The sequence below is a fragment of the Oryzias melastigma genome, linkage group LG6, assembly GCF_002922805.2.
Source record: "Oryzias melastigma strain HK-1 linkage group LG6, ASM292280v2, whole genome shotgun sequence".
NCBI classification, from domain to species: domain Eukaryota; kingdom Metazoa; phylum Chordata; class Actinopteri; order Beloniformes; family Adrianichthyidae; genus Oryzias; species Oryzias melastigma.
Window position 1 is genome coordinate 15,583,974 of NC_050517.1, and position 16,528 is coordinate 15,600,501.

The 16,528-nt window shown below is 40.0% G+C and overlaps 1 protein-coding gene across 2 annotated transcripts in view; it reads right to left on the minus strand.

The window, feature by feature from the left end:
* reln (reelin) overlaps positions 1-16,528 on the minus strand; it is a 100,887-nt gene that overhangs the window by 25,157 nt on the left and 59,202 nt on the right. For both annotated transcript variants that reach the window (XM_024281165.2, XM_024281164.2), the window contains exons 5-18: positions 11,863-11,895; positions 11,705-11,783; positions 11,523-11,619; positions 8,442-8,493; positions 6,163-6,271; positions 5,765-6,005; positions 5,324-5,469; positions 2,797-2,948; positions 2,599-2,714; positions 2,211-2,419; positions 1,926-2,054; positions 1,727-1,836; positions 1,555-1,621; positions 1,168-1,401 (exon numbers count right to left, since the gene is read on the minus strand). In XM_024281165.2, the coding sequence (XP_024136933.1) occupies positions 1,168-1,401; positions 1,555-1,621; positions 1,727-1,836; positions 1,926-2,054; positions 2,211-2,419; positions 2,599-2,714; positions 2,797-2,948; positions 5,324-5,469; positions 5,765-6,005; positions 6,163-6,271; positions 8,442-8,493; positions 11,523-11,619; positions 11,705-11,783; positions 11,863-11,895 (1,774 nt within the window). The remainder of the gene's footprint in view (positions 1-1,167; positions 1,402-1,554; positions 1,622-1,726; positions 1,837-1,925; positions 2,055-2,210; positions 2,420-2,598; positions 2,715-2,796; positions 2,949-5,323; positions 5,470-5,764; positions 6,006-6,162; positions 6,272-8,441; positions 8,494-11,522; positions 11,620-11,704; positions 11,784-11,862; positions 11,896-16,528) is intronic.

The window sequence follows — 16,528 nt, forward strand, 5'->3', positions numbered from 1 at the left end:
AAAAACTGACTTAGGTGCAAACCAAAGAGGTGGGAGGAAGGCAAATGATGAATGAGATGATTAAAACAACAAGGACCCAATTAGGAGCTTTAAAAAAAGACGTAAATACTCTGGACTAAACAAGAATCTTCATCTTATCGTGTTTACCAACACCTCTGCAGTCAAACCCCACCTAATGTGTTTTCAATCATATGGGCTCCATCCTAGTTTGTGCTTTCATCTCCAGTAACAGTATCAGGAAGCTGTTCGTTCAACAAGTTCAGCTCAACCATAGATGCCCCCAAAAAATAAATAAATAATGAAAAGGACAAAAGCGTTGTTGTGTCTCAGTTTCACTATATTATTCTGTGTCTTATGTAAAGTCTTCACCATGAGTCCAGTCCTGATCAAAATAAAAATCACCAACATTGAGATCAACAAATGAACATTAAATCTCAAAATACACTTGACTGTGTAAAATGTGTTTTTCCTCAGATTGTTTAATTCCTCCAAATTCAGTGTAAATAGTGTTTTGGATACTGGTAGACTACATTCCTAGTATGTGAGCATGATGATGAGCATGCGCACTTAGACTGTTGTGGGACGTGGCTGAGGTAAGACGTGCAGTGTTTCTTAAACTGGTTCTTAGTTTGTTGTAACTAGAAATAACAAAACTAGGAATTGTGCAGGATCAATTTTACATAGTTTGTGTTGTTATTCTTTTTATTAGCTGGTCTAAACGAGCTAATCCACCATTTTTGCACCATTTTTCATGGATGTTTATGTTAACTTTTCTTTCTTTGTGCATTTTTCAATTGTTAGGGGGAGACATGAAGGGAAGTTTGGGAATGCAGTGTAAATTTTGTTTTCTGTTCATCAGGTACGGTGTTGTTTTCTCATTTTATTGTGTTATTTTACGTGCTGTAGAGGACGTGCCCCGTCATCAATCAGACTGCTGTGGCTAAGGCAGAAACATAAAGGAAAATTTGGGACAGCACTGTTTAATATTTGTTTTCTATTAACCAGATTAAAAGCAAGTGACTCAACGTCCGAGCGTGATCTTTATTCACTGGAGCACACAGCCAGAGCAACAAAGTTAAACCAGTTACAAGTTCATGCACTCTCTCTTAGCGGTGACATAAATACAAACTTCTGTGTGAGACGTTTGCTTTTAGAATCCACGCTAACCTGGCTTGCGAACTGTCTAGTGGAGCAGTGATCAAATGCCTCCTGCTGTCCCGGTTAAACACCAAGGCTTTGCCACTTGCGAGCACCCCGCAGCCGAAGCTGACCTCAGCCCCTCGAAGTGAGGAGAAGCTGTGGTAGGAGGAGAGGCGGGGGCTGGAGAAACCCTCGGACAGGAACGCCGGGAAAGTCTGGGATGCCAGCTCGCAAGCTGGACCGCTGAAACCCGGATCACATCTGTTTGATAGAGAGGAGGAGAAATAATGAAAATCCATTAATACATCATAAGGATATCACAGTTTGATATATTCTGCTAGAATGCTATAAGGCACTGCCTTGCAGGAACGTGTCAAACTGGATTTATTTGCTGTAATAATGAGAGATTCTCACTTGCAGCCTGTTCGGGAACAATGTCCTCTCCCAGAACAGAAACGAAGACACGCTGGCCCGACATAAACTAAGAGGAAACCATGACAGATGAAACTTCAGACAGACTCTAAAGAAAGCTTGAGATGCAGGTTTTTCTTTCAAACTTTGCTCTTTTTATCCTGATAGTTCATACCGTTGTCTATGGCCCACATGTTTCCAGCTCCAGTGCCAGACTGCTTCCAGCGAAAGCAGGTGGTCTCTGTCAGAGCAGCGTTGGGTAAAGGAATGGAGATTCTGGTCCAACTGAGGCGACATTTTAGAGAATTATGTTTCAAGAGTAAGGCGGGTTTGCAAAGAGAAACAAAAACCAGAATCATGCAGGTTGCTCATACCCGCTGTAGTTGTCAGAGGAGTAGATGGTACTGTGTGGTAGATGCGGCCCGGTGCAGAGCTCTGGCAGGCACTCTGTGTGGAGCAGGAACCAGGAGCGGCCAAGGTTGGTGGAGAACTCCAGGCTTACGCTGGTGGAAGAAAAGAGGCGATGTTCCATCACATTTTATCAGTTTAAACTTTGAAAAAGCACAATAATGCATTTGTTTCAAACTATGAATTGTTCTGCAAAATAACCGCAGCTGCAAAAGCCAGGAATATGAGATGAAAATAAGTATGGCTCACACCTGTTGGCTGGCTGGTAGGAACCACAGCCAAGATTGATGGAGAACTGGGCAACGTGTGTGAGGGTGCCAGGCAGCAGAGGGAGCAGCTGCATGAAGTCCACAGCCCACACATGACGGTTAGCGCCACCGTGGGAGCGCTGCTCCAGACAGAACTGAGTGACGGGTGTTTGGAGCTCCGATGGCAGGGCCACCGATACCACAGCAGGAACCTAAGAGACACAACAAGGATCTCACTGTCTCTATAAATTCAGTAAAACTAATCTGCCTAATTTGTTTAATTAGATGATGAAACTACTGTCTTAATTTAGAGCATTTCTGCACAGGAATTCATAACTGAACAGATGCAGTTTCACCTTACAGGTCTAAAGCGTGCTGTACATCATCTCACCCTGTAAGAGGAGTAAGGAAGAGTGTCCAGCACCACGCGCTCCCTCCTGCCTTCCGACCTCCCAAACAGTATCACATCATTCTCATGTGACTCTCCTGGATCGCAGTCACCTCCGCCTGCACAAACGGCCAAGATATGCAGACATTCTTACAGAAAATGCAAGAAACGTAAAGTTGTTTTAAGTCGTAGGTAATATACCCATAGTGAAGTGGAAGCGCAGGTTTCCATAGGTCGTGGTGTCGATGTAGGGAGTGCACACTCTCCTCCGCCCCTCTTTTTCAAACACTAATGCTGCACCTGATTCAATCTCCCCACACTTGATGCCATAGGCGGCTCCTTCTATGTCCCAACTGTGCGAAGAAAAACAGACATTTTGATCAGAAATGACACATTTTTCTAAATGTAAAAAAATCTCACCCATTGTGCATGATTTTTAGATCTTCTAGAAATTGCACTGGATTATGAATGTCACATGCATAATATTTAAGCCATAATAATTAAAAATTTGATTGGTCAGCTTTCATAAATCTAGTAATTGCTTGCAGGCGACCACATGATCAGTGTATAAATGTAAAAAAAAGATTGATTTGTAATTCTAACCAACAAAAATAATCAGCACTTACACATAGTTATTAAAAAATGACATATTTGACAAAAAAGGCAGGATGCAGACTTGTGTCACTATTAAACTTTTATCAATGAAACTCAATTTTTTCAAATGCAGCTAACAAAGAAAACAGCCTATAAGGAATAATGTTAGGAAGAAAAAAAATAATTTAGACCTAGCACCAAAAAAAACAATCCAGAAATTAAAAATAAATCACACAGTGCCCATCAGAAAAAAGATAAAGGCTGTATTTTTCATTAAAAAAAGGTTTGGTTATCTTTTTTAAATATATGAAATGTTACTATTCAAAATTTAAAATAATATTTTTCTTTGGCATGAGTTTTGATTTGATGAGCAACCAAGATGCCAGGATTGTGGCATGAATCACCTGGACAGTAAACACAGGACGAACACGTGCAGACACATATTTCTGCACAGCAGACACAGGATTCTCATTAGTCGTGACAGAAGTTAGCCCAGTGTGTCAGCCCTCTCCTGAGAACCAACTTTCTTTCTGTATGTCTTTCTTTCCCCTTCCCACTGTTGCTTCCTGTTTTCTGTGTCACAGCCAGTGTTGAGTTAAATGACACTTACTGAAGTGCAGCATTGCCACCGAAACTCATCCAAGTGTCAGTCCGTGAAGCCCGATGGGTGAGTGCTAGCATGCAGAGCAACATGTTGGCATGCAACAGGGAGGTGTGAGGGCTTGTGGTTCTGCTGAAACTCATGCAGTGCAGTTCAGAGTATTTCAATTTAATCCATAAGCACATTAACCAACCTGAAACCTGGTCATTTTTTAACACCTTTCTGTCATTATCTTTCCATATCCTGAAGTACACACAACGTCTTTGCTTTTTACTGACCTGTGTGTAATTGTGTGTGTTTGTGTGTTGTCTGAACAGATGGACCTCCATCTTGGAAGCAGTCAGAGGTATGGCAATCACCTGCGTCACAACTAATACCTGACTTATACATCAGCCAATGTTTCTTTATGCTTCAGATGTCAAAGCGATGATGCTTACTAGGAAAATCTGCCATGTATCATTAAAAAATATACTTTTTAGTATGTCTTTTACAACAAAAGTTCAAAACTTCCACCCATCTTCAATCCTGTGCAGTCGTGAGGATTGCTGGAGCCTATTCCAGCTACTCTAGGGTCAAGGTGAGGTACATTAGTTCACACAGGGCTGCACAAAGACATTCACTTCTGAGAGATAATATAGAACAGGGGTCCCCAACCCTTTTGAAACTGAGGGCTACTTCCTGAGTACTGAGTCATACGAAGGGCTACCAGTTTGAAATAACAAATTTGCTTAGTTTGCCTTTTGTTATACATTATTAATTATGAATAATGATACTCTCTATGCGAAGACACTGATTTCTCACCATAATTATCAACAATGACAACAAGCTAGGAGACAGATATTAATATTTAGCAGTTTATTAATCTCAGTAAATGTTAAATTTTTAGATGATCACTTACATTTTATGGGAAAAATTTCCAATGTTCACTATTTTGTACCATGTTTATCAATTATGTAATTTTAAAGAAAAATCAACGTACAGTTTTTCACATTTTAACTAATCATCAAATCTGCAGCATTTTTAACAAAATGATATGTCTTTAAACTAGAGTAGGTCAGAGGTCACCTAAACTTATCGAAAGCTCATGTATTATTACTATATTTTTAAGACGTTTGAATTTTTAAATCTATGTAAATGCAAGTGTAATAAAAAAATAGCAACAGAATAAAATTGAATTTTAGACGCAGCTCACTAGTGAGTTGTACTACTTTAAGAAGAGATCTGCGGGCAACTTGAGTGGTGCTTGGGGGCACAGTGACCCCTGATTTAGAACACTACAAACCTATGAAGTTTTGGATCAAGTGAGGGAACTTGAATACCTGTAGAACACCCACCTATCCACAAGGAGGACATGCACATTTCAGATTAAGATGCTCTTGCCATTCTATAAACCTGTATTTTTTTCTGCATGGTAATTTCTCACAAGTACTGATCATGTTTCAGTTTTAAAGGTTTTGGTAAAGTTGTTATTCTCTGGTTAAATCAAATTTGAATCAATTCTGTAGAAAAAAAATGCAGTTAACCATCACTTACTTTGAAGGGGGGCTCTCGAAATCTTCCTCCCAGTAGCTTCTTCCCTCTTCTCGGTGAAGATCGATGTCCCTGGTGGTGGCAAAGCTGTGACCGGCACCTTCACCACCATGGAAGTACAGAGCGTTGCCCTCTGACTGGCAGGCATGCTGGCAGAGAAAATTGGAATGTTCCTTGTCTTTTTTTTATTGATTACGACATACATGACACTTATTAGAATTTAAACTATGCCTTTCTCCTCTTGAATGGAAACCAACTCATGCTGAAAATTTGTTGAGGATAGGACAAACCATATTTTCATACCTTTTTTATTATAGGTGGTAAAGTATTTAGTTTTATCCAACAAATGTTATGGAGCATGCTTTCTTCTTTTCTTATTAGCTCTTTATTTAAGAAGGCTAGATTTGATAGTTTTAGACAAAACACACAATGAGAAGTATGTACCTTCACAGTTGCTCCTGGGAAAAAGAGCCAGTTCCCGGTGTCTGGAGGATCTAAGTTGTCCTCCATCAAGGGGACTCTGTGAGCAGCGTTGACCAGCAGCACATTGTCCAGCCCCCAGCATGACTCGTAGCCTTCAGGTCCGTGGGGGGCTTCCTGAGACCATCGGAGGCGAACGGAATCTGCTTTCGAGGGCTCAGGGAGGGTAAGGAGGTGAACAACAGTGCTGCTGTTGGTAGGAGCTCTGAAAGAAAGGGGACAAGGATTTTGGTAAATGTGACTTCCTGTTGTAAATAATAGTATAAATAATAGTTCTAAAAAATGAGTGGATCAAAAAACTCCAATAGGAGAGAAACAACATATCAAGAGGGGGAGGTGAGACTGAAGCAAAAGGTTAAGACCTGATCTGCCCCAGTGTGATCCAGTCATCTGAGGTGTTGGTGTTACTGATCAGACTGTATGACACAGTGATGCTGGGGTCTGAGTAACTGAAGCGGCAGGAGCCTGAGCCTGAAAATACAGAAACACAAATAGTCATTTGTTAACCACAGAACAATCTTTTTTTTTATTTTAGATAAACAGTCAAACTTCAATCAGAATGGAGAAATACTGTTGAGTACACTCGGAGGAGAAGCCAGACACAATAAGGTGGCTTCTTCCAACACTACTCCCACTCTGCCACCTGCATCCAAGTGGAAAATTAATTGCCATTGGTGTCATCATGCAGATTCTTGATGAGCATTTCAGTGATATTGGGAATATAGCTCAGACGATCATGTGGTGAAGCTGAAAGAATATCTATATATTATATCACATGAAGTCAAGAGGTGAGAGGGTAGGTTGCTGGGTAAAACATGCTCTTTAAGTGAAGAAAAGTCACTGAACAATGCTGTTCATTTTGGGTAAGAACAGGACAACTAAACAAAGCATAAGGAAATAAAAAAAAAATGCACTTTTATCTGTGGTACATCAAATGGTGTGATACAATTTATTGTTAAAGTTTGGTAGTTTGATGGAAACAAATATTTTAATTAAATAAAAGATATAGATAGCAAAGTTACTTGATTAAAGCTTTTATTGGATTTTTAGATTTCTTTTAAAACATGAAAAAAATGTTGTATCTACTTAAACGTATCCCTGTTACTCTCCACTGATATTGCTCGGTGGTTTTGCTGCACTGAAAATATTAAGTTGGGGTTACGGGGCTGTAAGCTAGCAGGAGAGTGTGTAAACAGAGAACAGAGAGGAAAGTGGGCGGGGTTTCTTTGCACTATAACTCACCACCCATAACTCACAACAAATTTCCAATAAACTACTGTCACTCTGCATAAATATGGCTTTTTGGCTTTGGCTAAAAATGTCGTAATCATGCCTAAAAGACTTTTAAAACAGATGAAAAGATGGTCGGAGTGGGTCTTTAAAGTGTAACCAAACCCTAAATCAACTTTTTCGGCTGTTGATCTCTATAAAAGGAGCTTTAAAAGTGCTAGCAGTAGTTTACTGCCAAATTTTTGACAAATTAAAATAAACTTGTTTAATTCTTGAAAATAAAGCCAAAAACTGTCTGTGTGCTGCCCCCTACAGGTTGAAGCGGGGTATTACACTTGAATTTCGTGATTGGTCAAGCCATCTAAGTCCCATGTCATGATCTGCAGCTCCAGTAAAGGTAACAGTCCTGTTCTCCAGCCCCACCCCTCTGACTGGATTTTCAAATTTTGGCTGAGGGTGGAGTCACCCTCCAACTTCCCTGTTAAAATTACTGCTCCTTTGCAACAGATAAGTTGGCCCAAGTACACCTAAGAGCAAATAAAAAAATAAATAAATAAAAAAGGTCAGGGGTTGGTTGAGGTTTCCATGTGCAAGCTGGGAGATCTATAATGTTGCATTTGGGGTTTAAGAAAATCCTTTTCTTTTTGTGGAACTTCTAAGCCCACCGAGTCAGATACAGTCTTATTATTTGTATCTGTTAAAGAGACAGCAGGAACATGGCAGCTGTCAGTACCCTGCTGCATCCCGACAGGCCTCAACATCCAGACTTTTCCCAGAATTTGTTGGGGGGGGTGGCTGAAGACGAGTGACAGCAGCAGAAGTGACTGTCAAACGCCCGTCGTTGGCTATGGCTGGTTTCTGCAGCTCCATACTCGCGTTTGTGTAATCACCTGAGTGAAGATGTGCTGTTCTGTGAGTGCTGTGGGACCAGGTTGGGTCAAAGGCTGCTAATGGTGGAGGATGGTAGCGCTATAGACACGCTCCCGTTACACTGCGTCTAGTCCACCCCCACTGAATATAGTGTCCATTAACCTGATGACACTACAGACTATTACTAAACTGAACGGCTCTACACAAAGCTCTACACAAAACTCTTGCTAATGATCTTCAAACTAGACCGCAGTGCAAGACAAAAGAGTGGGGGGTTCCTCTGCAGTATGTAAACTCTTGCTTTTTCCAACTGCTGTCCCATGAGAATTAAAAACATGACCTCCAAAAACCCCACTGTGGCCTTTTGCAGTTTTTGCAGGAATACTTTTTGTAATTACGGCACAAAACAGCAATAGAGGGTAAATATCACATTAAAACGTAGAAAATATAAAGTCAAATGATATTAAATAAGAAGATGTGTGTATATTTGTTTCTAGTAATGTCTTGTCTTTTGAAAAGCCTGTAGAGAATTTAAACTTACCCAAAGCGAACTGCAGGACCGAGGCTGTGCTGGTGTTGAGTGCTACAGTGGTCTGGGGATGAAACACAAGACAGAGGAAGTTATCTGCAGTTCCTGGAGTTTACGGTCTGAAACAAGACACATTTTCAAACCTATAAAAAAAAAAAAAAAAAAAAGGTTTTCCTTGACAGCATCAATCAAGCATGAGCCTTTCTCACAAAACACGAGCTACAAGAAAAAAAAAGTTTTTTTTTTTTTTTTTTTTTTTATGTAAAGCATTCAAATGTAAGACTAATTAAAAATTAAAGCCATAAATGGCATTGTATGGCCCGCGTGGGCTACCCATCCTCGCCCTGGCTGCCCGCCTTCTCTGCCCACCATTGACCCGACTTCATTTGCTAAGAACTTGCTTCACACCCCCATCCTCATGGCCTACACAGAAGTATCACTGACCCCCCCTACCAAAAGCTTCTGTCAACATAGTCAGAGCTGCATGTGACAAATTAATGTAAAAAACTTTTTTTTTTCTGAAATAGCTGCTTTTCTCTAGTTTTTCTCTCCATAGCAACCATGATTTAGTCAGAGATACCGAACAGATCGATGCGAGTTTTAGAAGAATTGGCAAAAGTAAACATTTGGGTTTCCTTGGCAACGGAGGTTTTTGGCTAACCAGGCCCACATTCCTTATATGTTCATGTCCTGTTATTTTGTTTTTTCTGGCATTCATTTTTCACAATTACGTTATTGTTTTAAAAACTATTAAGCAGGGGCGGAGCTTTTTTTTTTCGGCTTTTGCCAGCTTTACAAACCACCCCTCTATATAAAATGTTCTAGCTGTCATTTAGCCACACAGATGGACAGTTAAATCAAAGAATAAATGGATAAGGGAGAACTGGATACATACTCTAACATGACTCCAACTCAAAATCGACACTTTGAAAGGAACAAAAAATAATATTTGAAAAAAAAACATTTAATTGACATAGTGAGACAGAAAAAGGTGAAACCACATAAAGTATTCACTCGCATAACGCTCCTTCTTGTCTCTACTCTATTTCTTTTGTTGCATTTGAAAAGCTGCCAGGGAACAACATCAAACACTTGGCAGAATGAAAGAAGAATAAAAGCCTGACCAAAGACGTAAACTGAATCATAAATAGTCGGACGGGTTAGAAAGAGGACAAGTCACCGTGAAAGTGCGAGCATGACTGTGCATGAATCCTCTCTTGTACCTCTCCGTTGTCACGATGACATTTTTTAGATGTGCACGCTCATTGCTGTTGTCACTTTAAATTTAACATGATTCATGCCTTTCATGATCATCTTTGCTCTGCTGCAGCATCAGAAAATGATGAATAAAGACCGCAGATTTATGAAGGTCAAACTATTTCAGCATTCAAGCAAATCAGATAACTGCCAGACAAATGAAAGACAGAGCGGCAAAGTGCTGGTAATCTTTTTGTCTGAAAGGATAAAGACCAGAAGAAGCACCGGTAAAGGAGGAGTTCTCCACATCTCCTTGTATTAAAAGAAATACAAACATATGAAATTTAAAGACATAGAAGTAAGTTTGAGAGTGTGAATTTCAAATACAAGAAGATGGAAGAGGATTACAAGAGAAACAGATTAGCTGAGCACTGGCCTCTAAAGGCTTGACATTTTCTGCCAAAGCTCACTAGAGAGCAACTTCTCAGTCATAAACGTCTCACTACTATATTACAAACAGAAGAGATTTGGTTGATTTAAAAATATAAGTAGAGTATGTATGCCACAAGGGGTAAATAGTTTCTCTGTGCTTGTGTCAGGAAGGGAATCCAGCATAAATATGCCAATGGATCCCAGATAGATTTCAATTCAAAGGGTTCACAGATGAAAAAAAATCAGTAAATGAAACTAATTCATCAATCACATTCAAAAAGCTTATGAATTACTACAAAAACACAACTAATGACTGGTATTAAAATTTGTACTGGTATTGAAAAATCAAAAAAGAACATATATTTTCTAATTTGTTTATATTTTTAACTATGTTTTTGATGTTTGCATCCAATAAGTTGCCGTCAGGAATAATGTGTACATAGTTGTAGATGTACCTTTTACTCTGTTGTTGAATGTATGCATGCTACAGGGGCAGAAAACATTGATTTAATGTCTGTTTTATGCTGGAAATAAAAAAAAAAATAAGTTGAACGACACTTTGCAGTGAAGTGAAAGGACACAATGTATAGAGTCTTTAAAATAAACATCAATATGACAGCAAATTTTTATTTTTGATTTTTTTTTAACAATATCCAAACCTCTTCTTGTCCTCCACTCAGCATCTTATTGTTACTTTTTTAAAATTATATACTAATGTTTAGAAGCTGAAGTGACTCACATTTGTTTGGAGTTGGGGTTAAAAGTCTTGTCCAATGCCATAATGACTATAAAAATAACAAGCTAAATAAACCGTCATCCCACCTTTTTTCTAAAAAATCCATATTTTGTTATCCATCTTTCTTAGGAATCCTACCTTAGTGTTCTAACCAACTCCACACGTCTTTTTTTGCATTAAATGTCTGGAGTGAGGGATGGCACCTTTAAGAAGATTTCTTGGAATTGACTGATGTCTAGAATTATGTGTAACTACAAAACCAGTCCTTCTGTCCTCAGTACTTGGGCTGTGATTCCTTCCAACACTTAAAGTGGTGGAGGACAAATTTGGCGAGTGTCAGCAGGGCCAAAGCCAGTGCCAGGAGTCACGCCAGACCACAAGAGTAAAAGTTTCTACCTCAGTTTCAGCCAAGGTCTGAGTGTGGGAGGGCAGAGATTAGTTCTCCTCCTCCAATCTGTGTCTACTCCAGAGGGGCTTTGCATGTCATCATTCGTTCTGCTGATGACCCCCATGGGGTTCTGCCATTGTCTGCCGTGCTGCCAACCTGGTTGGCTGAAATTATCTGTCAAAGCAGCTGCTTGACAGACTCTGAGAGGACTCCTGTTTGTCCAGGCTCCCATTTAAACTGCTCTGCTGGTCCACATAGTTTTCAGGGAACTTGAAAACCTAAACCTTACATGAAATGGTGGTCACAGGATATATCATTTCATGAAGTGGGTGGTATTTACCAGCTGTCTCTCTCCGAAGGGCTCACAGAAAGTGAGCGCTCTGCCGTGCATTAGCACGCCACACTGCTCTCCAACCTCACAGTTGCTGCACTCAGACCTGCCAGGAGAGCAGAGGAGTGGGACCCAGTTTCAGTCAGAACACAGGTATTCCTGCGAGGATGTAACCGTGGTGGAGCACCTACCATATGCTGGGGTCCAGCTCTGCTTGGAGGTTGGAGTCAAAGTCATCCCGAAGCACAACATGTTTACCATGAAGTTCCACTACACACATAGCATGACAGAAAAGACATCATGATTCATGTCATTGGCACGTGAAACACATAAAATCATGCGGACCTACCAAGATTAGGTCTCAGTGGGGATTCAGTTGGAGCTGAAAATAAAAGCATAAAATTAGAAGAATACAAGTAAAACTTTCTGTCTGTCTGGGGATGGATTACAATTAATAAAAAGCTGGAAAAGTTCAAAGAGCTATATGGTTACATATTTAACAATTTCATTCATTATCGAACAGTTTTACTTGGAAAACTTTATTGTATTAACCAGTAAAGTCTACAAAAGTTGAACAAACTTTCTCCATGTCCTGACTGGACACGGTTGAAGTCCACTGATGTAAATTCCTCTCAGTAATGAAAGGTTAGACGTCTTTAATTAATAGTTCAATGGCAATTAAATATCATTCCCCCAAGAGGCTTCTGTGTGCTGTAATCTGTAGCAGCCGTCTTACAAACACTCTCAATCATCAGTCTTTCCCAGGAGGAAAATGAAGACGCAGGTGAGACACGAATAAAGTGAATGTTCGACAAACTTTTCTCAGCTCAACGGTTCAATGCACATCGAGGAATAGAGTCAACATTTTAACTGTTAAACTCAGAGGTCTGCAACCTTTAATGCTAAAAACAGCCTCTCCTCTATGTTTAGAAAAACACACTTTATTTATGTTTTTCGTGGCCATTAATCCATTCATTTGTAAAATGTAACTTTGAATTATAACAGCTTATTTTTTTATATTAACTAATTTCAAATTATTTTACTTTTGACAGCAGCTCATTCAAGTTCTTTTCAAAATAAAGTACACCCTGTGTTAAATAAAATTGTCTTGCTTGGTTAAAAATATATTTTTATCAATATATTTATGCCGTATTTGTATCAATTATGGCCTATTGATACAATGCAAAGATATAATATATATTAAAAAATATAATGTATATATAATATATAATACTTAATCAACATAAAAAATATACAAACAACAGTAAACCCCTCTTAAATATAATTTAAATCTCCTCTTTCAGTTATCTGACATGATAAAAACATAAACTAATCTCAAATAAAAAAAAAAAAAAAAGTACAATCATTTGCATTTGAGGATTTAAAGGGTCACATGTTGTCTTGGAGCTCCAAGTTGGTTTAACTAAAACATTGCAGGAGTTGGATGAAGTTGGAGTAGATGAATGAAAAATAACATAATAATGTCGTGAATGAAACCAATAACTAACCGAAAAACACACACAATATAAAAGTTTCTTAGAAGTTGTTGCAGCTTGTATATTTTTTCCTTTACAAATACTCATGGTAGCTTCTGTGACCTTTCATGCTTCTGTGATCACCTTTTTCCATTCACGAGGTTTTAGAATATAAACTCTGAAGACGGGTAATCTGTCCCCGTGTTCCTAATCCAGGATGAGATAGCAAAAGTATAACTCTGGCTCATTTTAGACTGCCTTTTAAACATTTGGGAGAGCTAAAAGCTTAACCTAAAGCTTCTTATAAACAAAAGACTTTTAATCAAGAAAAGATGGATTATTTTAAAAGGTTTTCTCCATCAGATACTTTGTGTTAAGCTTCAGTTTGGTTGGAAACCCTCAGTTCTCCACAAACTAAAGTTGCATACTGACTGTAAAGGTTTTGATGGCTGCCACTGTTGCCATGGCCCGTGAAGATCAGCTCTGGCTTGGTGGTGGAGCCCATTAAAAGCAGATCAAAGAGCCTTCTCTCTCCATCACCATCAGCTTTCCCCCTTCCTCTAATCCTCTGCTGCTTGCTGATTCAGAATATGTTTAGAGCAGCTCTCTATCTCTCATGTTTCATGCTCATAATTAACATTATCACTTAGTTTTTAATAAATAGAATCATAAAAAAATGTCAACACAGAGCTCACTCAGAATGCTAATCCAACATATTCAAATGAAAGTCAGTTTTTGGATTATCCACCCTCACAAACTCCAGCAGAGTCATGAATTCTTAGTTTGCTGATAACTCTTCTCTCTGTGGTCTTCTCTGGCTTTAAAAAAATGCCATTAGACTGGAGAAAGGCCCACTTTTATTCTTCCTTTCTTTTAAATGTAATCTCTTTCCAAAAAGGCCTCATTTGCAGTCGTCTTTCTCAACGCTTGATCACATTCTCTACTTTGGTCTTCTTCGCCTCCCCCTGCCTCACCCTCTGTGCATCAAGAGCAGACGGAGGCGCTAGTTTCACTTGGATTAATCCCCTCTCACTTACTTAAAGACTTCAATTACTGCCTCGTCTATTAGCAGCTCATCTCTACTAATGCCTGTATCTTCCTGGCCAGGGCTTAAACACACAAGCATGGCTGTGTGTGTGTATGTGCAGTTTTCCCTTGAAAACCTGGCCAATTCCAACACACTTGTGTGTCATAAAATAAACAAATATGTGGAAAAAGCTTGGGTAAACTACACCAGGCCTCAATCGGATGGAAGCAGGACTGGCAAATGACTGTAAACTCAAACATTTGGGCACAAAAGAGAACAGGGCAGAAGTCATTCAGAATCTTCTCCCCGTCTTCCAGCTCTAATCTCCTCACTGTCCTCTTTTCACCGCACCCTCTTTTCAACTATCCCTTGTTCTCCACTTGTCTGCCACTTTTCCCTCCGTCTGACTCACATCCTCAATGAAGAGAACTGCATTTGAAGTCAAGTTGCTCTTGTCTAACTGGTGGTTGCAATTACTGGCTCTCCAGGGCGCAGGATGCTGTTGTTTTTCATCTACTCTGACTTAAAAGAGATGGTTCTCCGAGGTCAGACTGGAAGCACTCCCCCCCCTCCTGGCAAAAAACAACGCCTTTGTGCTAACTCTAATAGGTATTATTACAATAATCACGGGTAAGTGAAAGCCAGAAAGACATAGACTTGTTGGTATTTTTCAATTTCCATGCTATTTGCCTGAGATGCTTTTGGAAAAAAGTCAGACTTTAAGCAAAATCAAACATTTCAGTAAGCTATAAAACATAAAGACCCACTCCAATCATGTTTAGATTTATCGTAAAAGCGTTTCCAGTAGTTTTTTAATCACGATGATACCGTTTTTAGCCAAAATCTAACAAACTTGCATCGTTTTCTAGGACATAGTTTCTGCAGGAAAATTTCCCACCTATGAGATGTAGGTGGGACTGTTCGTGTAGAGCAATGATTATATCAATGAACTTTTTAACCCCTCCCCTCTCGTGTTCCAAATAAGAAGTATTTGCTGGGTGCAAGAAGGCCAAAGTCCCATAGACTTCTATTGAGAAATAGGCAGTTATTTCTCAGCCATTTTATTTGACAGAATAAGCATTTTGTCTGTGATACATTCTTCTTAGGATATTCTTTCTAATCCTACTTTTTTTAAAATATATTTTTTCTTTAGGGCTGCACGGTGGCGCAAGTGGTTAGCGCTCTTGCCTCACAGCGAGAAGGCCCCGGTTTCGACTCCCGGCTGGGACCTTTCTGTGTGGAGTTTGCATGTTCTCCCCGTGCATGCGTGGGTTTTCACCGGGGACTCCGGCTTCCTCCTACCATCCAAAAACATGCTTCATAGGTTCATTGGTGACTCTAAATTGCCCCTAGGTGTGAATGTGAGAGTGGATGTGTGTGTGATTGAGGCCCTGCGACAGACTGGCGACCTGTCCAGGGTGTACCCCGCCTTCGCCCATCAGTAGCCGGGATAGGCTCCGGCACCCCCGCGACCCCGAAAGGGAAGAAGCGGTCAAGAAAATGGATGGATGGATGGATTTTTTCTTTAACATCAGTTATTAGAGTAATAAACTGACCAATCAGATGCCTCAGTAAAAGCATGTGGTGCCCACTGGCCCCGCCTACAACGTTTGACTTGACAGATTCTCCTGAACTCGCTTTCGATGGGAGTGGTTTGGACTTTAAACAATCCGGATGGAGAAAACTTATGATTGGTGACAGTAGCTCCTCTAAAAATTTGACTTAGACCGACTAGGACTAACCACTGTCAACGGGTGGCAATCGGTTATATGGCGGTAGACGAATCAGGAAGTGATGACGAAGGCTCTGGACGGATTTTGTGAGGTACGGCATTCCCTATGGGTGACGTTCTTTTAAACGGTTTATCGTGTGGAGTAAGCCCACCTCCTTCCCATCATACATCTGTTTACACACTGTACCGCCAGCTTATGGTCCCTCCCACCCCTTACCCGTAAAATAAACATGGCGAGCAATACTGGAGCTATCCAGCCAAATAGTTTTGAGCCGGATGCCAGCTCAGACGAGAAAAATGAAGACTTTAATGGATCTAGTTGTCTTCAAGTGGATGCATCAGAATGGGCGGGGCAAGGAGCCTGTGGCCCTCCCAGTGTATTTTTTTTTCAATATGCTTCTAATTCCCAATAATTTGAATAAGAAACACGCAAAAATGCAAATTTAAGCTAAGTTTTCTTTATTTATGTCATCCATCATCCATCCATCCATTTTCCTGGCCGCTTATTCCCTTTCGGGGTTGCGGGGTGCCGGAGCCTATCCCGGCTACTGATGGGCGAAGGCGGGGTACACCCTGGACAGGTCGCCAGTCTGTCGCAGGTCATCCATCATCATGTGTAAAATTCCATAAAAACATGTTAAAAACACAATTTTCATTGGAGTGGGTGTTTAAAAGCATAAAACTACTGGGAAACAGGGATTAAAAGAATGAAAAAGACTGCTGCAGATCATGAGAACTCAAGTTGGGAAGACACGAGGACAAGTCAAGATTTCTTGCTCGC